The sequence below is a fragment of the Lytechinus variegatus genome, chromosome 7 (genome assembly GCF_018143015.1).
Source record: "Lytechinus variegatus isolate NC3 chromosome 7, Lvar_3.0, whole genome shotgun sequence".
Lineage (NCBI taxonomy): Eukaryota > Metazoa > Echinodermata > Echinoidea > Temnopleuroida > Toxopneustidae > Lytechinus > Lytechinus variegatus.
Genome location: NC_054746.1, coordinates 7,540,727 through 7,564,426, shown reverse-complemented (window position 1 = coordinate 7,564,426; position 23,700 = coordinate 7,540,727). Strand labels below are relative to the sequence as shown.

Genomic DNA, 23,700 nt, shown 5'->3' with positions numbered 1-23,700 from the left:
AAAAACAACAAAGTTATACCTTTCTCCCTTTATATTCTCATTTCGCTTTTCTTTTTCTCCTTTTTTTTTCTTTTTGGCGGAGCATTTGGGAGGGGCGACCCCCCCCCCCCTGCTATACGTGCCTGAGTATGACTGCTTGATTTTGATGGCATTATAAATACATTCGCTGAATTAGAAACTAGCCGCTTTTTTTAAACTCTTATTCAGAATTTGCAATACAGAGTCGATCAATCATCATGATCACACGATATGCAAAATATGCAAATCATATTACTGTGGAGTAGTACGCCCTTGGGTTCATTCGGGATTTCGGGTCCCATTTGGGTAGGTCTATTCCCCGTTCCGCCAGAGAAATAATCTCATTTTCAAACATAAAATAAGACTAATTCATGAATACAAGTTGTTACGTGACAAAAAATCAAAACAATAGACCATATAGATTTGGCACTTTCTCTTAGAACCCGCCGGCCTAACTTTCTTGATTTTTTGATGATCAGATATGCCGCCATCAACGTCTATAGTTTGTCATGTATAGTTTCTTTGACTGAAAAGTGAAGTTGAATTTTTAGTCTGACTTTTAAGCTCGAGGGAACGCTGGAAATCAAGATGCCGACTGACGTTGAAACTCTTATGGAAATGGGATTCCCAAGAAATAGAGCGTGAGTGTGATCACCACGATGTATACTACTTCATGTCAATTTAATTTTATAATCTTAATTTTAGTGGTCATTGAACTCGCAAAGTCATTGTCTTTACACAAAATTGTATAGGCGGGACCGTTGTAAAAAATGACGGTGCATTTTTTTTTCCAAAAGTTCTTATCTTTACTTTGTGCTTTCTGTTGGAAAAGTTTTGCTTTTTGGAGGTTCAATAATCAATGATTTTGATAAACTATTTTTACCGTCCATAGTTTTGCTATTTTGAGTGAATGATTCATGTGATAACTGATGTCATAGACCAAAAGCTTCGATCTCTGTAGACAGCTGGCAGCCGTCTGTTTCGAGGAGTTTTTTAACATGTTTTTTAATTTCTCCTCGTACACAGATGGCTCGCTATCGTGCAGCCACCATTAGGGGACTTGCAATGCAAAATCCCCCCGTCGGGGCTCTTCAATTTTTGTCTTTAATGAATAAAAAAATTGACAATTATTGCGACCAAAATGCAAATTAATATTCCCTCTTGGCATTAATTGCCAAAAAACGGAGAAAACTCAAGTTAAAAGGAACAAAAACAGTGTCTTACCTCGGCTGTCTCGCAAATTCACTTCCCCGTTTATAAAAATAACAGAGAACAAAGCTTTTGGTCTACGATCTCTGTTATGTTGGTTGTCAGCTGAACTCCGTTGGCTTCACTCACCAAATACAGAGACCGAATTTCTAGCGCGATCTGTACAGGGGACTCAATGGCCATATGTCTTTGTACTTAAGATCGGATAAAACGGGGAAGTGAATTTGCGCGACAGCCGAGATAAGTCACTGTTTTTGTTCCTTTTAACTTGATTTTTCTCCGTTTTTTGGCAATTAATGCCAAGAGGGAATATTGATTTGCATTTTGGTCGCATTAGTTTTCAAAAATTTTATTCATTAAAGACAAAAATTGAAGAGCCCCGACGGGGGGATTTTGCTTTGCAAGTCCCCTAATGGTGGCTGCACGGTAGTGAGCCGTCTGTGTACGAGGAGAAATAAAAAATAAAAAAAAATTGAAAAACTCCTCGAAACAGACGGCTGCCAGCTGTCTAGTCATGTCAGTGATTAGACCAAAAGCTTCGGTCTCTGTTTACTTATGTTGGTTGTTCTGCTGAACTCCGTTGGCTCCACTCACCAAATACAGAGACTGGAGTTCTAGCTCGATCTGTACAGGGACTCAATTGTTTATTTATATAATAAGTTTGGATAAAACCACTCATTCAATGAACAAGGATAAAACAGGGAAGTGAAATTGCGCGACAGAAGTAAGTCAATGTTTTTACCCCCTTTTAAGTTTATTTATCCCTGTTAAAAATTCACATAAAATGCTTCTTCTTTATTTGTTGACCGATTTTTAATTTTTTGCTTCCATCTGGTAGAGCTTCATGAGGTTCACCAATCTTCTACACAGAATGTTGAAATTTTGATCAGAACAATTTTTATGATAATTTATGCAAAATTAATTTATTCATATTTTTCAAAATTCACATAAAATACTATTCTTCTTTATTTGTTGACCGATTTTAACTTTTTTTTTTCTTCCATCTTGTAGAACTTTATGAGGTTCACCAAACTTCTACACAGATTTTTGAAATTTTGACTAAACAATTTTATGCTAATTTATGCTTGATTTATTCATATTTTTAAAAATTCACATAAAATGCTCTTTCTTCTTTAATTGTTGACCGATTTTTACTTTTTTTCTTCTTCTATCTTGTAGAACTTTTTGAGGTAAACCAAACTTCTACACAGATTTTTGAAATTTTCAGTAGAAAATTACTTATGCTAATTTGTGCAAAATTTATTCAGAAATCACAGAAAATGCCTCTTCTTCTTTATTTGTTGACAGATTTGATATTTTTTCTTCCATCCGGTAGAACTTCATGAGGCCCACCAAACTTCAACACAGAATTTTGAAAATTTTCAGTAGAAAATTATCTATGCTAATTTATGCGAAATGTATTCTACTATTTATTCATATATTTTCAAAACTCACAAAAATTACTTATTTGTTGATTGATTTTGGTTATTTTTGTTCCATCTGAGAGGTACATTAGGTTGACCAAGGTTCTACACAGAGTTAAGAAACTTTGACTAGATAATAATTAATGCTTAATTCATATGAAATTTATTCATAGATCACAAAAAATGCTTCTATGTCATTTCTTCATCAATTTCAATTCTATATCCTCAATTTATGTCACCAATATAATTCACTACAGTGTCAACTGGGCTGAAATTGAAATTGTGTTAAATTGTGTTAAATTGTGTTGTGAGATGCCGTATGAGCTCCACATCATTGATGTGCTCGGTTGTATACTTCTCTCTGCTGATCTGCAAAGCAAATGGAGGAAGAAGAGAAAGAAGATGAAGTTGATTGATGATAATTTTATGGTGTTCATGCCTGTAGCAGTGCACCTTAGTGTGAAGTGCAACCTTATCTTTTATGTAAATTATATAATCAACATCATCAACTTTTTGCTTATGTTCCATAGGGATGTCATACGATTTTTTAGAATGTATCCACAGATCCGTTCTATGATAACGTAGGCAAAGCTTTATCACGTATCGATCGATAGGCTATGACTTGCTCTACAATTGGAGTTTGCAAAATTTTATAATGATAGCATGTCTTGGTAAATTACCTCAAATTTATGTGCATGTACAAAAAGGCACCTGTTTTTTTTTTTTACAGCAGATAATGGATATATTCATTCAGAGGAGGACAAAATATTACTGAAATGGCTTTCATGTGCTACAAAGTATACCTGAAAGGCATTAATTTGTGTGTGTTGAAAATTATGTCCAATTTACTATGAATAAATTTCACCAGATTAATGATTTGCATTCTAATTTCCATTGCTTTTGCTTACATTTACAGAGAAAAGGCTCTTGCAAAAACTTCGTACAAAGGAGTTCAGGTTGCCATGGACTGGTAAGTTTGCATATAAAAGATCTCTTTAAAATAAATGGAAGATTTGAATTTAATAGGGTATTGCCAGACTCATTAGGATACCAATTGAAACCATGTAAAACCAGTTGAAACTTAAATAGTGACAATCCTGAAGTCACCTTATTTAACCTTCTTTATAACCTCTGAACTTGATTATATCTCTTGAATTCAAGCATTAGAAATGTAAAAAAAAACATTATTTTTTTTCTACTCGAATAGCCAACCTTTCTATAATGTTTTGTTCTAATCAGGTTATTTGCTCACAATGATGATGCAGATATCGATGAACCATTTGAAGTGCCTCAAGGAAAAACACTTGGAAGTAATGATAGTGAATCCGGTAAGTGGCATTACTCATTTAATTTCTTTTATATGATAAATTAATGTCAAAAGCTACTAAACATAACTTAAAAATGTATATTTCCTATTCATATTGGATTAGATTTTGAGAATGTGGAAAAATGTTGCTATAGAAGATGAGCCTGGATTGTCAACTGATATGTGAGTGAAAACAGAATAGTACTAGAAGTACTGGTAGTGTTACTCCCAGGCGTAGCTGTAAAGTAAAAGTACCAGTAATGATAGCAGTAGTAGTAGTCGTAGTAGTAGAAGTAGTAGTAGTCGTCATAGTAGTAGAAGTAGTCGTCATAGTAGTAGTAGTAGTAGTAGTAGTAGTAATAGTAGTAGTAGTAGTAGTAGTAGTAGTACATGTAGTAGTGGTAGTAGTAGTACTAGTAGTAGTAGTGTGTGTGTGTATTTGAGTTTTGTCAGATGTGTATCCATCAGATATGATTATTTACGTCTGGGACTAACCTTTAACGTCACCATCCCAAAGACATGACCAGGGCTCAAACGTCGAATCTATGTAAATCACTTTGTAACTTCCCCACATAGCTTGGATTACAGGCAAATGCCACAATGCCCAGTTGTACTAGCGGTGGTAGTTTGATTTCCAGGTCTATTGGTATTAAAGGACAAGTCCACCCCAACAAAAACTTGATTTGAATAAAAAGAGAAAAATTCAACAAGCACAACACTGAAAATTTCATCAAAATCGGATGTAAAATCAGAAAGTTATGGCATTTTCAAGTTTTGCTTATTTTCAACAAAATAGTTATATGAACGAGCCAGTTACATCCAAATGAGAGAGTTGATGACATCACTCACTCATTATTTCTTTTGTATTTTATTATATGAAATATTTTGATTTTCTCGTCATTTTCATGTAAAATGAAGTTTCATTCCTCCCTAAACACATTGAATTCCATTGTTTTAACATTTTGTGCTACAGGCAAGGAGGTCCTAATTGTCAAATTCATAAAAATTGTAATATTGTATAATTCAAACAATAAAAAACAAAAGAAATAGTGAGTGAGTGACAACATCGACTCTCTCATTTGGATGTAACTGGCTCGTTCATAAAACTATTTTGTTGAAAATTAGCGAAACTTTGAAATGTCATAACTTTCTTATTTTACAATCTGATTTTGATGAAAGTTTTAGCATTGTGCTTGTCTGATTTTTCTCTATTGATTCAAATCAACATTTTTCTGAGGTGGACTTGATTAGCAGTACTAGTAATACATGTAGATGTAGTAGTAGTTTTAGTAGTAGTAGTAATAGTTGTAGTAGTTTGCCTTGCCTACATATTAGAAGGATAGCATGCTTTCCAAATGATAGGTGTCAACATTAGATCTTAACCAAGATTAATTTTTTGAAATGTCATCACTTTAGAAAGAGTACAGTTGGTATATTGTAAGTGAAACTTAGACACTGAAGGTATGAAGTATCATTTGTCTTTATACAACTCATTATTGCAATTTGATTGGTTGAAAGCCATTGAATATTTGATCCATTTTGAGCTGCATGCAAATTTATTTTCCATTGCACGACCGTGCATTTTTCATTTTTCGATTGCATTGTTGAGCTCTCTCCTCACTTTGTATCACTGAGCATGTGTGTGTAATTTTGTATGTGTGTGTGTTCACGCGAAGTAACCCATCAACAAGGCTGACTTTGCGCACTTAGATTCATGAATCAAAGCATCACAAAAGAATCTCTCTCTCACAAAAGAATTAAAGCAATTAACTGCTTTCGTACATCCATGGTGTCAGAGAAAGTGAGTTGCCAGACAAAGGCACATTTTAATTCTATCTTCTTCTTTTTTGCCCTTCTATTTTGTCATATAGAAGGGCAAAAAAGAAGTTGTGTAAACCAAATGATGCATGTCTTCATTTGTCCATTATGCAACCTACATGTATCCACTCTCGCTGAGGCTGTGTTCAACTCATTGCACTCAGCCTAAATGGATTGAACAGAGCCTCAACTCGAGTGAGGATAGATCGCATAATGAACTCATGTGCATGTATCAATTGTATATGAGTTTCAGGTCAAATGATCAAGGTGAAATGTTATTTAGGGTCAATGAACTTTGCCCATGTTGTGGTATCAACACAACATCAAACTAGATTTTAATATGTCATGAGGATGAATTAGGTGGTCTTTCATTATTTCTATAGAGTTTAGTAATGTCAAATGAATTTTAATTAAATATTGTATAATGTTCAATATCATAACACATTCAAGATCAAATATAGTCTGGATGAAAACCATAAGACCCCAAAAAATGAAAGAAAAAAAAATAAAGGGGGTTTTGAACCAGGGACCTTCACTTAACAAGGCTTTATCCATTTAACCACAATACATTACTTTCCATAGACCAGAAATGTAAAGAATGAAATGTAATCTCAAATTAAATTTTGCAATTGCACTGGCATAATATATTGCTATTTTCACACTGATCCCATCTTTGATATAAAATTATAGACATCATTCCTTAAAAAAGTATATTCTAACCTACAAAAACAGTGCGTCCACAAAAAACGAAACAGATTTATTGATGATTTATCGTATTACTTAATCACAAGTGGGTGCGTCGTGGCCTAATGGTTCTGACTCTCGCCTTTGAAACAGAGGGTCATGTGTTTGAATCGTAGCCATGGCGTATTTTCCTTCAGCAAGAAATTTATCCACTCTGCTGCACTCGACTCTGGTGAGGTGAGTTGGTACCCGGCAGGAGTAATTCCTTTCATGCACTGAGCGCGGTGATGGTAGCTCCAGCTAAAGCTTGGGTATTAATAGCAGCGCTTTGTATCCTCTGGCAAAAAGCGCTTTATAAATCCAGCTGTTATTATTATTATTATTAAATACAATAGACAAATGACCTACCATTGTAAAGCTTAGAATCTCCTCTTTCATCTGAAATTACTTAGATTACATGCATTTCTCATTCATGCATGAGTAAGCAAAAACAATTTGAAGAGGGGATACAAAAAGTCACTTGGCGGGCTGTATCTGGGTTTCAAAACTAAAACCACATTTTTTAAAAGTTCAATATCTGCTCTTTAATTTGATACCTCAATTACAGAAAATGGTCAAAATCAAGAAATAACAAACTTCTGGTTATTTCATATAAGGTTTGAATTTTATAAAATGAAGAGGTTTTACAGGCTAACATTCAGACTCACTCAACCATGTTGACACTTGTTTTGTTAACGATCAGCTATGCATTAAGTCTTTTGTTAACTGTGCGATAGATTCTTTGGGAAACCAGTGAAAACCTTTTTATTTAATGAAATTATGGGAATGCAAGCATTGTTTCAAGGGAACAGAACATGTTTACTTCTTGACCATTTTCTGTGATTAAAAGCAAAGATATTGAAATTTTCAAGCATGTGACTTTCTTTTTGAAATTCAGACACCCCCACCAAATGAGTTTTTGGTATCACTTCAAATTGTGTTTGCTCACTCATACATGAATGAGGAATAATCTAAGTAATTTCAGATGAAAGAAAATTCTAAACTTTACATTGGTAGGTCATTTGTCTATTGTATTTATGGTTAAGTTATGATAAATCATCACTAAATCTCGGTTTGTTTTTTGTGGGACGCATTGTATAGAAAATTGGGTGAAAAAAGAAAACATCAAATTTACATTAATGTGATGATATCATAAAACTCAAAATGGTATTTTTTTTAGTTCTGACACCCTTTTGATGACATTACATGTATGACATGAAATATCTATGGTTCATAATATATCCAACCATTAAAAAAAAAAAATTGGGTGTCCCCATTCTTTTTGTTGAACTAGTGTGAATTTTATGATTATATAGGCATATTTTTGCCTATATTTAACATATTTTCAAAGCTCGCACGTGCACATGTTGCAAATTTTGATTGATGCGCATTTCCATATTAATGATGGTAAAAAGTTACAAAAAATCAAATTGCTCAGAATATAAATGGTGATTCCATGCTGCACAATGATGTAACACACAAAGTTGTTGAAATGCTTAAAATGACCTGAAACGTACTCAAATTTTTCCAAGGTCAATTTGGCGCATTTAAAAACTTTGACTCATGCATACACGCAGTTCATGACCTCTACATGATAATCTATTATGATGATATAATCAATTAAAGAATTTCACAAAATGGTGCTTAGATGATGTCATCATGACCTGGTGACCTTGACAAGTTTATTCAGTGATAGACTTAAATTCAATGAAATTGAGATAGCAGATTTAAAAAAAAAACTCAGGCGACAATTTCGACAAACAATGCCAATAAAACTACTTAAATGATAAAGAAATGAAGTAAGATCTGACAAAATTAAAAGGTGATCTGTCATAAACAGACCACCTTAATATCAAAACCAAAGTTAAGATTTTGAATATTTATGATAACATTGATAGTATGAGTCCCAAGTCCATAATGCTTATAACAAATTGGCAAAATCATGGATTTAAGTTCATGTCACTAGATGAAGGTCAAAGGTAATTTGAGGTCAACAAACTTGGGATTAAATGGTGTTTTTTCTCTCCCTTTTTAAAATATCATTCATCTTTACACACAATGCAGGTGAGACTTCAAGAGGCATTTTACTTGTTAATAATGATAAATGCATTGCATTTTTTTTTGCCTTGCTGGCCATTTGTAAAGTGTAATCATAATTGCCCCTTCTCTTAACATACATTAATATTAATTAACAACATATGTGCTTAAAGTAGCAAAATCTAATGTTGATTTTTGTCTAGCCTGCATACCTTTAGTGCTCAGAAGCGAGACAAAGGCGCTGCTTTTCCGGCAGTGGGGGTGGCGGCTGCGGCGGCGATGGCGGCATTAACATCAAACCATAACCAAGTTCAAGTAAGTTTTTGAAATAACATTATAACCTACAAGTACATGGATCTATTTTGTGAAAACTTGAAAACAATTATCACTGATCATCTTGCAGGAGTTTCAGGTAAATTGATCGTGGTAAAGGTCATTTGAGGTCAATTAACTTGGACTGTCTTGTGATATTGATGTCAAAAAGTTCACCAAGGTTAAGATTTTGAATTTTCAAGAAAATTCTGGAATTATAAATCTCTGTTTCATAATACTTACGGTATATGTTATGGATATCAATTATCTGCAAAAGGATAAATGTAATATCAGGTCATGAGGCAAAGGTCAAAGATCATTGGGATCGGCAAACTGGTATCAACTTTTAAAAATTCAACCAAAGATTCAGAATTTGAATTTTCAAAATAATTTTTCTTTATTCTATTAAATTTATAATGAATGTTTATCAATATTATCATTTAAATAGCCTTAGGTCATTGGGTCACGGTCAATGGTCAATTCTGATCAGGTAGCTTTGATTGAAATTGATATTTTTCTATTATTTTTAAACATTTTATGGAATTATATCAAAATTGTATGACATGGTTATATGATATAAAAATTATACAAGATGAATAACAAGTTTCTAAGTCAACGTCAAAGGTCATTTGAGTTCAACAAACTTAGTATTGGGTCGTTTGTCACCCATTGGTTGCACCCCACCCTCTCAGAATTCATTGTAATTTAGTACACATAAAATTCCCCATGGCCCAAGCACAAAACAAATGAAATTAGTCCAAACGGTCCGTCAGTTCTCGCGCTACGGCCGCCGTTTTCTCCTTGTTTTGACAAAAATGGGTGTGACCTTCAAATTTCAATGGCCATTGCGTTGTAACGTGTTGACCAATTTTCAAGAAACTGGTACCATTCAAAAGGAAATTCAGAGAGGAATCCAAAACATGCATCAAATAATGTATTGCAGCGAGGTCAAAGGTCATGACCTTTGACCTAAGCTTTGACCTTGAGTTTGACCCCTGGACAAATAATTTTTTTGCTTGATTTTTGTTTGTATTAATCATTAGTATAATATTGACAAAATATGTTAAAACCAATGATGATATTTTATTCCTTCACCTTTTCAAACTCTTCCAAAGATACCAAGTATCTGATCTGAAATTACTCTAGTCCCACATTTTCCCAAATTTGATTGCACACTGTAACTTAAGATTGGAAGAAATCATATATCATGGGACTGGTAAACGATTCTAGGACATCTACCCCCTGGACATCTACCCCCCGGACATCCACCCCCCGGACATCCACCCCCCGGACATCTACCCCCCGGACATCCACCCCCTTAGGACAAGTACCCCCTAGGACAAGTACCCCCTAGGACATCTACCCCCCGGACATCTACCCCCCGGACATCTACCCCCCGGACACCTACCCCCTGGACATCTACCCCCCGGACGTCTACCCCCCGGACATCCACCCCCCGGACATCTACCCCCCGGACATCTACCCCCCGGACATCTACCCCCCCGGACATCTACCCCCCGGACATCCACCCCCCGGACATCCACCCCCTTAGGACAAGTACCCTCTAGGACATCTACCCCCCGGACATCCACCCCCTTAGGACAAGTACCCTCTAGGACAAGTACCCTCTAGGACATCTACCCCCCGGACATCTACCCCCTGGACATCCATCCACCCCCTTAGGACAAGTACCCCCTAGGACAAGTACCCTCTAGGACATCTACCCCCCCGGACATCTACCCCCCGGACATCCACCCCCCGGACATCCACCCCCTGGACATCTACCCCCCCTGGACATCTACCCCCCAGACATCCACCCCCTTAGGACAAGTACCCCCTAGGACAAGTACCCTCTAGGACATCTACCCCCTGGACATCCATCCACCCCCTTAGGACAAGTACCCCCTAGGACAAGTACCCTCTAGGACATCTACCCCCCGGACATCTACCCCCCGGACATCCACCCCCCGGACATCTACCCCCCGGACATCCACCCCCTTAGGACAAGTACCCCCTAGGACAAGTACCCTCTAGGACATCTACCCCCCGGACATCTACCCCCTCATCTTTAAATTGATTTTGAATTGATAAGATATATATTTTTGCTCGTCTGTGAGCGATCATAACGAACGAGCAATTTGACAAAAAAATGACAGGGGGTAGATGTCCGGGGGGTGGATGTCTGGGGGGTAGATGTCCGGGGGGTAGATGTCCTAGAGGGTACTTGTCCTAGAGGGTACTTGTCCTAAGGGGGTGGATGTCCGGGGGGTAGATGTCCGGGGGTGGATGTCCGGGGGTGGATGTCCGGGGGGTGGATGTCCGGGGGTGGATGTCCGGGGGGTGGATGTCCGGGGGGTGGATATCCGGGGGGTAGATGTCGGGGGGTAGATTTCCGGGGGGTGGATGTCCGGGGGGTAGATGTCCTAGAGGGTACTTGTCCTAGGGGGTACTTGTCCTAAGGGGGTGGATGTCCGGGGGTGGAAGTCCGGGGGGTGGATGTCCGGGGGTAGATGTCCAGGTGGTAGATGTCCGGATACGCTGGTAAACACATTAATAACATGAATATCAGTATGTGGGACTAGAGTGAAATTTCGGATCAGATACTTGGTATCTTTGGAAGATTTTTTAAAAGGTGAAGGAATGAAATATTGTTGGTTTTAACATATTTTGTCAATATTATACTAATGATTAATATACACAAAAATCAAGCAAAAAATTATTTTCCGGGGTCAAACTCAAGGTCAAACCTTTGACCTCACTGCAATACATTATTTGATGCATGTTTTGGATTCCTCTCTGAATTTCCTTTTGAATGGTACCAGTTTCGTGAAAATTGGTCAACACGTTACAACGCAATGGCCATTGAAAGTTGAAGGTCACGCCCATTTTTGTCAAAACAAGGAGAAAAGGGCGGGCCGTAGCACGAGAACCGACGGACCGTTTGGACTAATTTTTTTGTTTTGTGCTAGGGCCATGGGGAATTTTATGTGTACCAAATAACAATGAATTTTGAGAGTCGGGTGCGAAATTGCACATTCATTGGGTGAATTGGCATGGAATGACCCTTTTTTATTATCAAATCATTGTCTCTGGCCGGTTGTGCCCCCCTCCCCCGGCTGCGCGTTTCCGTTTTACACCCTGGCGAAGGCATTTTCCGGAAAAGTAGCCAAAAAGCGACTAGTGAAGAGTCTACGTCTACGTTTGTTTACATTATCAGCTGGGCGCGCGATCCAAAGTCCGCACCGAAGTTATCCGCAGCTGAGATTATACTTTCCAGGTTCAATACGAATGTTTGCCTTGATCATTTGCCTTGCCGATTTGCTGATGTCTGTCTTTCTCTCTATCTGTCTATATATCTATCTCTCAATTTCTATCTCTATCTATGTAACTGCAGTATCTATCTATCTAATAATCTTCTCTGTCTCTCTCATTCTTTATCTAACATCTATCTATCTCAAATTCTCTATCTCTCTCTATCTATCCATCCATCTGTCTGTCTTTCTCTATTTCTCTCTCTCTACCTACCTATGTACAGTATCTTTCCATGGAGCTAAGCTCTATGATCTATCTGTTAATTTGTCGCTCTACTCTCTCATTCTTGATCTATCTGACATCTATCTATCTCTCAAATTCTCTATCTATCTCTCTATCCATCTATCTATCCATCTGTCTGTCTTTCTCTTATTCTCTCTATCTATTTATCTATTTTTTTAACTTATCTATATGGTAATATTCTTTGTCTCTCTCCCTCTTTATCTATCTAACATCTATCTATCTCTCATCTATCTATCTCCATCTGTCTGTCTTTCTCTATTTCTCTCTATCTATATATCTATCTATGTATCTATCTGTTAATTTGTCTATATTCTCTGTCTCTCTCATTCTTTATCTTTCTATCTATCTAACATCTATCTATCTGTCTCTCAAATTCTCTATCTCTCTCCTTCTCTAGCATCTGTCTGTCTTTTTTCTCTTTCTCTTTGTCCGTCCATATTTCTATCTACAACATCTCTCTCTCTCTATCTATCCACCTCTCTCTCTCTCTCCCTCTCTATTCTGTCTATCTATCTATCTGTTTATCTTGTTTCTATCTCAGTCTTCTATATCTATCTTTCGGCAGCTTCTAAGTGTATCAATCCATCAAACTTAAATTTGTCTTTCCATTATAAGTATCTGTTTATTTTGATTTTGTATGTCATTCTATTCATTTTAATTCATTTTTAGAAAAAACAATCATAAACAATGAACGCGACTGCAAAAGCATGTTCGGATTTCACTCCTGACTGCCGCTCTCTCTGTACATGAAGTGCCGAGGAACTCTGATCAGTAACTGTGCACATTGCATGCGGTGGTGGACTCGCCTGTGTCGCACGCTGCATGCAACCAGCGACGTGTGTAGACTCTTCACTAGTCGCTTTTTGGCTACTTTTCCGGAAAATGCCTTCGCCAGGGTGTAAAACGGAAACGCGCCCCCTGGATCCGCCACTGCGCTAGAGTACATGTATATGTCCAGTTGTATTTCCTATTATATTTGAATTTTCATACCTTTATTTTGCACTTTTTTTTATTATTTCTTAAATTTCCTGTGATTTACTTTGAAATTTTCACTTTTCTTTTACTTATTTCCAGATACTACTTCAAGTGGGGACTCTAAAACTGCCCAGGAAACACCCGCACAACCAGCTCAAGTCAAATCAATTAAGTGTGACGAGTAAGTCCCAAATTTCCACTTCGTCTAAATCTGCTATGTCTACTTTCTATTTGGTCTCATCCAACTTGGTCTTATCCCAGTTTGTCTACAACCATTTCTTCTTACTTTTAAAACGAAAAAATAAATAAATCTGTATTTTATTGTTTGAAACAGAAATCAGAAATGGAAATCATCCAAAAATTTGGTCTGGCCAATTGATCATTGGCTCGGCAGCCTCCGAGCAGTACCAGATCAATGTTGCTCTATTTCTCTAACGCCAAACAGGGTAGCAGCAACTTGTCTTTTGGTCTGTGGCCGGGACTTGACCTCCCTGTTGTGAGGCGGATGCTTACCAATTGAGCCATTTAGCTTGTTTACCATTTTGTCACCTTTTCAGTGACTGAGGCCATACCTATTTCGTCTATTATACTCTTGGTCTATATAATGCTACTTGTTCAGATGATCAGATGAATCACCTTTTCATTTTGATTTAACCCCAATTCATTGTAACCATGGTTTGATTAATTAATTAATTTTGGGTCAGAAACTTACAAAAAACCATATTTAAACTTGGGCTATTGGGAATAGAAAAAAATGGAGAATATGTTTTAGCACTCAAGAATAACAAGGCCAAATGAAGAAAAGGTCATCAACCTTTTATCAGGTAATGATCACTGAGTGTGTTTCCATTCAATGCTTGAAATCATACTGTAAGAATGATCAAAGATATTCTGATTACAACTCGCTTCCTTCCTTTCCTCATGCTCTCCCTCATTTCAATTGCAGATGTGGAAAGAAATTAAGAACGCCGGATGATATTCAGGTAGGTACGAATCAGTCTCGATACCACAGTAATGATGATTTGAAATGCATATGAAGTAGCAACATGTGGTGAGACACTATAGTACATTAGCATTGTACTTGTGGTTATGTAGTATATCTTCATGAACATTAGAACATACATTGTACAGTCGGGAGGTGTCTACACTTTATATTTTCCCTCTCTTTGTTATTCTTTTATTTTTCAAAAACTTTCATGATATTGCTTAAAGAAGGGAAATTCCCAGTAGCTTTTTTTTCACCATTCACTTATTAATGAGGCATGATATTGATTAAATTTACACCACCGCAAATATTTGTGCAATGAAAGGATGTTGACATTTGTATATTTATTTTTACCTGTATCAGACATCCGAGCCGGTAACTTACAAAACCGTATTGCCCTAGATTTCCTGAATATTGTGAAAAGATGGGTATATTATTTGTATTTTACTCATTCTCTATGTGCGTAATGACTTTGCAAGCACAGACGACGCAAAATATACCTTAGTAATTTCCCTGGTCTCACATCCGGGTATCTGAGGACATTGGTCTGCGCAGCATTATTACATGTCATAATGATTATCAAGGTGAGACAAAGTTAGATACAGACCTTAGATTCAGGTCACATGATCAAGGTCAAAGGTCACTTAGTGTCAACAAACTTTGGCCATGTTGGGGGTATTTGTGGAATTGTCATCATAACTTACAAATTTTATGGACCTAGTTCATGAAACTTGGACATAAGAGCAATCAAGTATCTCTGAACATCCTGTGCGAGATTCAGGTTACATGAACAAGGTCAACGGTCATTTAGGGTCAGCAAACTTTGGTATTGTTGGGGGTATTTGTGGAATTGTCATCATAACTTAAAAAGTTTATGGATCTCCATGTAGTTCATGACGTAAAGGGTAATCAAGTATGAATGATTGTTTTGCACTCATCTTAGGTTGCATGATCATGGTCAAGGTGATATTGGGTCAATGAACATAGTTTTCTATGAATATTTTCTTTTGTGTATAATCATTCAATAGGTGTTTTCAAAGTCAGCACCGCTGCTATATCAAAATGTGTAATGCAGGTGAGACTGCCAGAGGCGTTCCACTTGTCATGACTCTGCTCTAGATTTCTGATTTGGATTATAATAAAAACATCGACTGGCTCTTCTTTCTGTGAACATCAAGTATTTCTCCCTTAATATAACCCCTTAATATCCCCCTTAATAATGCCCTCGTCTTAAGACACGGGCCAATATGATTTTGGTGTGGGCAATACATTTGATATTCCCCTCAAGGCCAGTCAATATTATATAATGATGCATCTCTATACTATAAAAAGTTTGGTCAAAGTGGCCCTAATCTTAACTACATGTAAGTATAAATACTTGCCCTGTAACTTAGCATTGATACAGCCTCTGTTGTTAATTCGCCATGAAGAATGAATGTTTTGTGAAACATGGTCCCATTCCTTGCTGTCTTTCCATAGGTGCATGCTGCAAGGACGGGTCACCAGAGCTTCTCAGAATCAACGGAGGAAATCAAACCACTCACAGAAGAGGAAAAGAAAGAGCAACTTGTAAGGTATGTGTGGGGAGGGTCCATGAGCCTGGTTGTTACGTACGTGTGTCTTTATTCAAGGCACGTTTTGAAATCAAAAGCAATCTTTATGAGGCTAAGCAGAAAATGATTTTGATGAAGACCAATGTAATCATTTATCTATCGACTGGCACCTACTATTAGTGTGGAGGAGCAATAGCTCAGTCAGCAGAGCAGGGGATTTGTATTCCGGTGGAAATCAAACCCTTTGGTAAGGCATTAATCCTCAGTACCAGGTCCTTCGGAGAGGACCTTAGGCCGTCAGATCTCTGGTTGCTGCTTACAAGCATTCGTGCGATCCTAGCAATAAGATAAAAAAAATATCGCCACCACCAAATCTTACATTCATTGACAGTCTTTTCAAGATTTCTCAATATGTAGGGGAAGGCGGGGTAAGTTGTGACAGTTTTTGCTTTTTGCATGTTAGAATTGATATGATTAATAATCTTGTTGAAATAAGTACCTTGCCTTGAAATCTAATTCTGAAATATTTTCCACCTATATATAACTTTCTATCCCCACAATGAAAGTCATCGTGACCTTTGAAAAAAACGATGTCAAATGGCTCAACTTGCCCCATATATGGGGGAAGTTTGAGCCACCTTCTGGGGTAAGTTGAGCCACAAAAACTATGTCCAAAATGTATGGGGGAGAACCAGCATGTCAATTTTTTGTTGAAAGTCTTTTCACTTGCTAATTCTCTATAAATACTAACATCCTGTAAAAGGAAAAGAGCAGTCATGTAAATTTGCTCCTTTCAGCCTGCATTTCAATCGATTTTTATGGTTTGTTTGTTTTTTAAGATACATTACCATAGGAATTACCATGGCTCAACTTGCCCCAAGCTGTTTGGCTCAACTTACCCCAGTCCGAACTTAGTGCGATAATTTTGTATCCACACATTTATTATGCATCCATCATATAAAAGACTATGACAAGAATGAAGATCCATACCTGGACTAATAATGTTGTTATCACGTCTTTATTATATTCAAAGACGTGTGTGTTTATAAAGCACTTATCTTTTTCACACTCTTTATTACTTTTTTGGCTGAAATTCATGTTTTTCCCTCTAAAAAACTACTTTTTGTTTCAAAGTTAAAAACAATGTGGTGGGGTTAGGGGTTATGCTATGGGTCATCAATACATGACACCACCACAATGTCTGACTCATTTATTATTGGCCTGGGGCTGGTGGCTCAACTTGCCCCTATGCTCAACTTACCCCGCCTTCCCCTAAAGTTTTTGAGAACCCAATCAAACGGTATGGCTTAGGTGCTTGTAATGGAGACTTTTAGGGTCTATATGATAGCAAGGTTAATGAGTCTGAGTAGCATAATGTGCTTAAGGGAAAAATATGTCTATTTCTGCATTATATCTTCTATTGTATTATTCAGATGACCATTGATACAGAGTTTGAAGGACATTGGATTACATATTGTGCAATGATGTCATCTTTAATATGATTCACAGGGAAAATGATGATTTCCAGGTAACTTAATTTCAGTACCTGAATTTCAGTAACTGTATTTCAATTTCTCTTTTCTTTTCTTTCTTTTCTCTCTGTGATATTGCTGGTTTGAAGGTTACAAGAGAGACTAAAACAGAAGCAGGCAGAAAGGATAGCCAACGAGAAGAAGGAAGCCTTGGATAGGGAGAAGTTGAGGCGGAAACAGGGCAAGGAAATGGTGCAAGCAAAGCAACAGTAAGTTACATCAACATAGTGTGTAATACTGCAATCTGACAGATGAAACCGACCCCAGACCAATGAAACTTGTTACGTTGTTTTCAGTGAAATGTGATTGGTCAGTTTGGATATGGTTTTGTTGGTTGGACCGTAGCAGTGTCAAGGCCACTGCACACCTTGCTACCCAACTGGTCTGCGACTGAGTGAAGGGAGATGTGACGTCACAGCTCTTGTCAGCTTGAGAGTAGCAGACCGGTCATAGACGAATGGAAGGAAAATCATAAGGATTTGAATTGTTGAATCCTTACAACTGGATCGCAAGCTCAATCAAACTTCCAGCCAATCAGACAGCAGAGTTGTGACGCGTATATGATATGCAACGCGCCTACGCAGTATTTCCCTGTCAATTTTCTCAGTTGCTATGGCATGTGTTAGTCGCAGACTGTGGGGTAGTCGGATTGCAAGGTGTGCGGTGTCAAGGCTTATGACTACCTTGAGATTTATTTCCTCTCACCCAGTTACAGACCAGTCATAGACCAGTCGGGTTGTAAGGTGGGCGGTCAAAGCTACAGTGGACGGCAGTGGTCGGGGCCCAACTGGCACAGAAAATTTTTGACCACCACTCATCATGAAAAACACTGCTTCTGTTCACCACTAATTTCAAATGAAAAGAGTTTCAAGAGTAACTCTTTGCAAAGAGGAATTGCACATGGGTTCATTTCCATCTTTAATCTTGTTTTATTTGCATAATTTACATTAAACATTCTTATATTTGATAACTATTGGTTTACTTTCAAAGATTTGCTAATGCCAGATTGTTATTCCATTGATGTTCCTTCAATTTGGGCTTCAAGACCACTTACTCGGCCTAAAAAACAACAACTTTGTAATGCCGTGAAATAGGGACTGCGACAAAAATGGGTCTAGCTAGAACACTGGACCGTAGCATAACATTTTGGAGAGACATAGATCTTAGGGTGCATTAGAACCAAACTATCATTCTTGACCAAATTAAAATTAATTCCATGTAGATGCGTAGTCTATTCAATGAAAACTGAACTCGTACAGCCTCAACTAAGTAATAGTAGTCACACCCTCCTTGTTCATGTAATATGGAACCAGAGATATTTCCTGTATTACATGAACAAGGAGGGTGTGACGATTTTATCTCTTTTATTGTATCCATACATTCTTGCAGAAATAGCGGAAATCAATAGAATAGAACAGTTGTGCGCAGCGCGAAGCTTGAATATGCACGTAATACGGCCTCATATTACGTGGTTGAAATCGGCAATGGGCATGCGCGTAACAATGAAAACAACTTAAAAACAAAAACAGCTTAACACCAAACAGGTAATACAGGCTCGTATTACCTGTTTGATCTTTGTGACCCAGTAAAATAGGTATTAGGGTTTGTCTCACGAACAAATCGATCAATGAGATTACAGGATTCATGAGAAATATGGCCCACTAAGAGATAAATGTATTATCATAGCATATAAATTAATCATTACGATGTGAAATTGAATGTGATTCATAAGTCCCTGTCACATTGGTCCGTGCGAGCCTCGTGGGCGAGTTGAAGGCAATCACTTGTCACTCACCCACAAGCAAGTATTGAGCATGTTTAAAACTTTTCTGCAGCCAAGTCAGACCAGTGTACACACCTGCAGGCATCTGCGTGCTTGGTACCGTTGATGCGGGCAACCTGCAGGTAGCAGTAATAGTCACCCACAAAGCCAAGCTTGCAAAGAACAATGTGACAGAGCCTTTTATGGGGAGGCTTGAAACAGACTAGAATTTCGATTTTAGTATTCATTGGTGATCCAATACAAAGGGGATCTGGTGGAGACTGACAGTGAACGTATGATACAGTTTTATTATACAGGCCAGGCAGGTCGATCAACAGGCATGGTATCCATGTTGCGGGAGGTGTATGAAGTGCTTAGATATCAATACTGATATCGTAACAAATAGTATACCACTTTTTCAGAACTTTGGTTGCTAATATTTTTTGGGTTTGTAATGTTGATGTGAAATGTTATTATAATTTCTTTGAAAATTGCATCGCAAAGGATCGTATAGTTTGCGCCAGGCTTCAAGGTTAATGGGAACTCAGGAGGTTGTATCCCTCAATTCTTTTGCACCTACATAGCGGCTCAGCTTCAACCAGTGTAATTAAATAATGCCATGTATTAACTGCAGTAGAGTGTATGCATGTGGAAGCTATGTTAATATAAATCAACCTTATGTTATCATCATTATCAAAGAGTTATCGAGATGAAAGGAGATCAAATTTACCTTTATTAAATGCTTCATTGGCGGTAGGAAGAAACTGAGCGCCTAGGCAGCCCAGCTAAAGCTGGGGTAATTATAAGCAAGGCCCATTGGGAGAATAGTTTTTGGAACTGAAGTGGCTACCTGGTAAATATGGGATGGTTATTATTATTTGCGAATGGATACTTTTTAGATACGGATTGACTTGTTTTATCCACTATTATATTTCTCCAGTATTTCTTTGAATGCTGTATGAATATTGGCTCTGTGATCTTCATTTCAGGATGGAAATAGATGAGGCTAAACAACTCGCAGCTCTGAAAAAGAGGGAAAAAATGGAGGAAAAGCTTGCAAGGTAAGAAATTTGGATTTGAGACAGAGAGAGGGGGAACATGGGAGAAGGGGGGTATTGAAATATTCTCAACGTTATTATTTATGAATTATTTCATTAATTTGAACGTAGGGTGTACTTACTGGAACCTTTTCTTTATAATATTTCTAGGTCTTTCACATGAGCGTCCATGGAGCCATTCCATAAAGCTGTTCATAAAGTTAGGAACGACTTATATACAGTATTCGCAAATGATAACAATATTGACATATGGTTCCGAAACCTGGTCGGTAACAAAGAAAATGGAACAGAAACTAAAAACAACTCAACAGAGTATGGAACATAAAATGCTATGGATATCAAAACGTGACGGGGAAAACCATACAATGGATTGGGAGCCAGACTAGAGAAATAGACATAATCAAAGCAATTAAATCAATGAAATGGAGATGGGCTGGCCACCTTGCAAGATCACACGATAATAGGTGGACCAAACGCATCACAGTTCATGGGCATATAGTGGATTGCATCAGCATAAGACAAGCAGCTTTTGCACCAACCTGAGGAGGCCTTTGCCTTGCAGTGTGCTGACCATGACATGATGTGATGATGATGATAAAGTGATTTATTAATTAAAATAAATATTCCTCAAATTTCATTTTTGAAGGGAGAGAGTGAAAGAACAAATTGCTCGAGACAGAGCGGATAGAGCAGCTCGAGGGGGTAAGAAACAAGAAGGGGTTCCCCCCACTCAGCCTCCTGCTGCGGCTCCAGCTCCGGCTCCAGGTTCCTCTGCACCTAAGAAGGAGTATGATACATGTAGGTTACAAGTAAGTCAATTCTTGCTATCAACAATAATTAAAAAAAACTAGGCACGAACATGCCATTACCCTAATGCACTCAACGAGAACTTCTACTCCTTGTTCCGCGATGTACGACCCAACAGCTTCCGATCTACTCCTACTGTAGTTAGTCTAGTCGCATCTGATTTTGTACTGCTTTATAAATCTCTTCTTACATTTTAAGGAGGAATCAATGTTAAACTTGCTACTTGCATTATTTCTCTTGCTGTATACTATTCTTATTTTCAAGCTCCTGTAAGATGCTGGGTCATACAAGTATGTATACAGGGGTACCTTTGGGATCATTTGGTGTTTTTTTTTTTTAGCAAGAATTGTTTATACCAGTTATTAAGAGCTTTGAGCATAATGTGCAAACAAAGACTGTTGGTCTTCACACAGTGCATATTGTTGAGTCTGAAGTGGGGATACTAGTGATTCATTCGCAGACTACCGTAGGATAGGGCTTGGATTCTAGTCTCAACCCTAGACATGAAATATGAAAAACGATCTTGTTCCAAAGCAATCATTATTGCGGAAAGAAAAAACACCTAACAGCCCATGCGAAAGAAATGAATGCATTTACTTATTTGATTATTTCATTTTAGCAGGGGGCCCCATCATATAGAGCGAAGGTTTTGCATTTTGATGATTTCCTCTGAAAATGAATTCTAATTAGCAGCTCGATTAAAAAAAAAAGAAAATTGTGAAACATTTGACTGCATGCAGCTTGTAATCAATCTGCCATCGACTGATTTGCATATATCTATTACAGATTCGTCAAACCAATGGAAGTGCGATCACCCAGTCGTTTGGTGCAATGGAACCTCTGGCTGCCGTCCGTGTGTACATTGAACTGAACAGGACAGACGGACAGACAGGTGCCTTCTCTCTCATGACCCCGTTCCCTAGGAAAGTTTTCACGTTAGAAGACATGGAAAAGCCTCTCAAGGAATTAGGTGAGTGGTCATTAAATACTACCGATAACTACTGATTTGACATATCAATATCCACAAGCTTGCAGCATATTAAGTTAAAAGTTTGTTTCCACATTTCCATGAAAGCAACAAATTAACCCATTGCCAGGTATAACTTGCAGAGCATTTGAGATTTTCATGACAATCGATTGCTTTTCTGCCAGTAAATTTGTAGAATGATATAATACAAACAAAGACTTCCTTCGTGCACTTTACCCACACACTTCTTCAGGAGTGTGTAAACTCCTGGAGAAGTATGTAGAGAGTTTACTGAAAAAAATAATTGAATAAATTAGATTTTAATAAAATTCAGTATTTATTGAGCACATTGCCCGACTGTCAGTAATGTTTTTTAACGTGTTGGAACTAGTATGTAAAGCTGTAAGATGTCAGAAAGAGAGTGAGTGTGGATGGGTGAATATGTGCATTTACAGTGAAACCTGTCTATAAGAACCACTCAAGGGAGGCAAGGAAGATGGCCTTTACGGACAGGTTAATGCAATACACGTCGCAATGGGAATCGTATTCAAGGGAATCCAAATTTGTGGTGTATATAGACAGGTGGTCATGTGACTTTTCTAGACAATCAGAGACATTTACCCTGCAAGGCACTTTGCTTATGGCACCTTGACAGAGTATATACCCGGTATAATATAGCCTGCTTTGACAAACTCCTGCTCATTCTCCTGAAGGCGACAAGAACACACTTGTTGAAATGTTGAATATGGGTGGTCCTTTTCAGATCACATGGTTTACCATGAAACCAATACACTATTCAGATGGGAATTCGATACCCGTGGTTGCTAAAGCAAGTTCAATTTATGTATAAGATATGCATTCATGGATGAATATCAGTGGGTCAGACTGATCATATAATGTTGGATGAATGCCGGAAGTCACTTTGATTTGGCCAATCAAGGGGGTGTGTCTTGTTCTTATTCCCATGTTAAGCTTCAAAAGTATTGTTGATATTCTTAAAATTAATAACGTTGAGTACCGTATATGTAATTACTGTCACTAAAACCTCTGTTCAGACTTTTGACAATAAGTTTGTCATATTGGTGATATTCTTGAAATGAATGATTTTGAGTATATGCAGTTATTGTCACTTGATCCATTGCTCAGACCTCAAAAATAATGTCATTATTTCTCTCTCTCTTTCTTTTTTTGCCCTCTGAATAGGTTTAGTACCATCGGCTGTGCTAACTATTACCAGCCCGCAATGATGTGATCCATCTTTATATCAAACTCTTCTATATCAGCGATACCAGGGTTAGGCGCAAACTGATGTTATCCCACGAATACTGGGCAGGACCAAGTCTTGTTTATTTCCGTCTGATTGGATTGATATGGCAATATTATAGACACGTTACTATTTGGACGAGGTCCATAGTGGCTGGCCTGGAGAGTGTTTGAATTAAGCATCATATCAGTGGTTTTCACTGACAAATTTACTCTGAACCAATAAGATGCATGGATTTCAGAAGCTTATAACGATTCTCAATGAAAATCATTGACTATTTGTTTCCGTGAAAAGCTCCCCTGGTCCTTATAAAAAGTATCGAGGAATAGGTGTATGAAGCTGTTCGTACAGAGATGGATGACTGGAATTCTGAAGACGGAGAGACGGCATCCCCA

At 37.7% G+C, this 23,700-nt stretch overlaps 1 protein-coding gene across 2 annotated transcripts; it reads left to right on the top strand.

The window, feature by feature from the left end:
* Positions 1–518: 518 nt before the first annotated feature.
* LOC121418341 (UBX domain-containing protein 1-like) lies at positions 519–23,700 on the top strand. Of its 2 annotated transcripts, XM_041612154.1 has the most exons (11): positions 519–659; positions 3,568–3,621; positions 3,891–3,979; positions 13,477–13,558; positions 14,324–14,360; positions 15,842–15,936; positions 17,537–17,656; positions 20,199–20,270; positions 20,914–21,076; positions 21,861–22,044; positions 23,245–23,700. In XM_041612154.1, exons 1-11 carry the CDS (start codon positions 607–609, stop codon positions 23,286–23,288), a joined length of 993 nt encoding a protein of 330 aa, XP_041468088.1. In that variant the 5' UTR covers positions 519–606; the 3' UTR covers positions 23,289–23,700. The 2 variants fall into 2 exon arrangements, with proteins under 2 accessions (XP_041468088.1, XP_041468089.1); XM_041612155.1 differs by lacking the exon at positions 23,245–23,700 and having other exon boundaries at positions 20,914–21,065; positions 21,861–22,036.

Coding starts and splice junctions, on each gene's coding strand:
- LOC121418341 (XM_041612154.1), top strand. CDS start 607: ATGCCGACTGACGTTGAAACTCTTATGGAAATGGGATTCCCAAGAAAT. Junction 660..3,567: donor GGATTCCCAAGAAATAGAGC/GTGAGTGTGATC, acceptor TTACATTTACAG/AGAAAAGGCTCTTGCAAAAA. Junction 14,361..15,841: donor GAACGCCGGATGATATTCAG/GTAGGTACGAAT, acceptor GTCTTTCCATAG/GTGCATGCTGCAAGGACGGG.